A 1,706-nucleotide genomic window follows, 5' to 3' on the forward strand; every position below is an offset into this window, starting at 1 on the left:
GGGAGTGATTTCTTGCTTTCTGTCTCTCTGTCTCCCTCTGTCTTTCTGGAGAGCACATGCACCCTATAACAAAAACCTGTCCAAATAAAGAGTGGCTCCTTACTGAACACTCTGTGCAGAGCACCGTCTAAGCACACATTCTGCTCATTGCCACTTGTAGCAGCGATGAGGAACAGGCGTGGTACCTGATTTAACAGACAAGGACACTGAGGCCCAGGGAGGCTTAGTAACTGGCTCTGGGTGTTGTACAGCTGGTCCCAGAACCCACACTCTTCACCAGGACCCTAACCACCTTCCATAAAAGCATCTAGATACATTTGAAAACACACACACACACACACGCACACACACACACATCACTGAGCCAACAGGTGGCATGGTGATTAAGGCACTAAACTCCCACATGGCTGACCATGGTTCAAGTCCCAGACCTGGTGGCTTGACTACGCCAGGTGTGTGTGTATGCATGCCCAAATCCTGAGAGGAGAATGGAGGAGAAAGGATTAGTGTAGTGTGGCCATCCCCATTGGGGGTGACTTTTCCTCTCTGGCTCTCTCTGCCTCTCTGGTGAGCACATACATCCTATGGCAAAAACCTAAGAACACCCACATTGCTGTTGTGACTTGGTTTGCGACATGCACACATACACTGCACACGTCCCTTCCCAGGGGATCAAAGGGGCAGGAGTCTACCGGGGGTCTTCCAAAAGTTCCTGAATGTATAGTATAAAAAATCTATGCATGCATTCCAAACTTTTTTTTTTTTACACCAAAATAAACTCATACTTTAATTCTGCTTTTCCACAAATTTTTGAAGTCCCTTTATACTTGATAAACTACCAGTTTAGAAGAAGGTGCCATAGACGTTGGGCAGGAGCAGCAGATGGTGTAGTGGTTACATTGCTGGACTCCCACATGACCGACTGCGGTTTGAGTCCTGGACCCGGCAGCTTGAAACTCATGCTGGGTGCATGTGCACGCGTGCCCAAAATCCCAGAAGGAAGATGGAAAAGGGATTTCAGCCTTGCCATCCTCTCTGAGGGGCAATTTCTCTTTATCTCTTTATGTCTCTTCGGTGAGTGTCTGCACCCTGTACCAAAAATCTCTCTTAAAAATAGAAAAAGAAGAGGGAGGGAAGAGGAGTTGCATGGGTCTAAGAGGAAGAGCTATGTGGGAGATGGGACTCCAGCTGGAAGTGAAAGAGCAGGACTCAGGATAGGCCCAGGGGACTAAGAGGGATGTGAATAAGGAAGAGTCCCTGAGTGAGAACCCAAAGGCTGGCCCCGGAGGTCCCCAGTGACATGTCTCACTGATGTGGGGTTTGCAATGGGAGTGGGATGAAGGTTAGGGTAACAGGATCTCAAAAGCCCAGGCTGAGGACCCCACAGAGTTGAGGCACCTCCAGCACCCCCAGCACCCCCCAGCTGCATGCTGGCTGGTCACGTAAGCAGCAGAGAGCGACTGGAGGCTTTGTCTGGCCACACGGGGGCCATGAGGACAAGTAGCAGGTGGCAGGCCTCCCCCAACCCCCTGCCTGTCCCTGAGCGGAGAAGCACGGTCCCCAGGAACCATTTACCACGTCTTGGGGTTGTGCGAGCCTTGACTTGTCTCTTCCGCCCCAGCGGTCACCTGCCCTCCCAACAGCCACTACGAGAGCTGCGTGAGCGTGTGCCAGCCCCGCTGCGCCGCCATCCGTCTGAAGCGCGA

At 51.9% G+C, this 1,706-nt stretch overlaps 1 protein-coding gene across 2 annotated transcripts in view; it reads left to right on the forward strand.

Moving 5' to 3' along the window:
* TECTA (tectorin alpha) overlaps positions 1-1,706 on the forward strand; it is a 95,940-nt gene that overhangs the window by 61,725 nt on the left and 32,509 nt on the right. For both annotated transcript variants that reach the window (XM_027771978.1, XM_027771979.1), the window contains exon 12: positions 1,622-1,706. This exon is cut by the window's right edge and continues 97 nt beyond it. In XM_027771978.1, the coding sequence (XP_027627779.1) occupies positions 1,622-1,706 (85 nt within the window). The remainder of the gene's footprint in view (positions 1-1,621) is intronic.

Source organism: Tupaia chinensis, unplaced genomic scaffold (genome assembly GCF_000334495.1).
Source record: "Tupaia chinensis unplaced genomic scaffold, TupChi_1.0 Scaffold000247_1, whole genome shotgun sequence".
Taxonomy (NCBI): domain Eukaryota; kingdom Metazoa; phylum Chordata; class Mammalia; order Scandentia; family Tupaiidae; genus Tupaia; species Tupaia belangeri.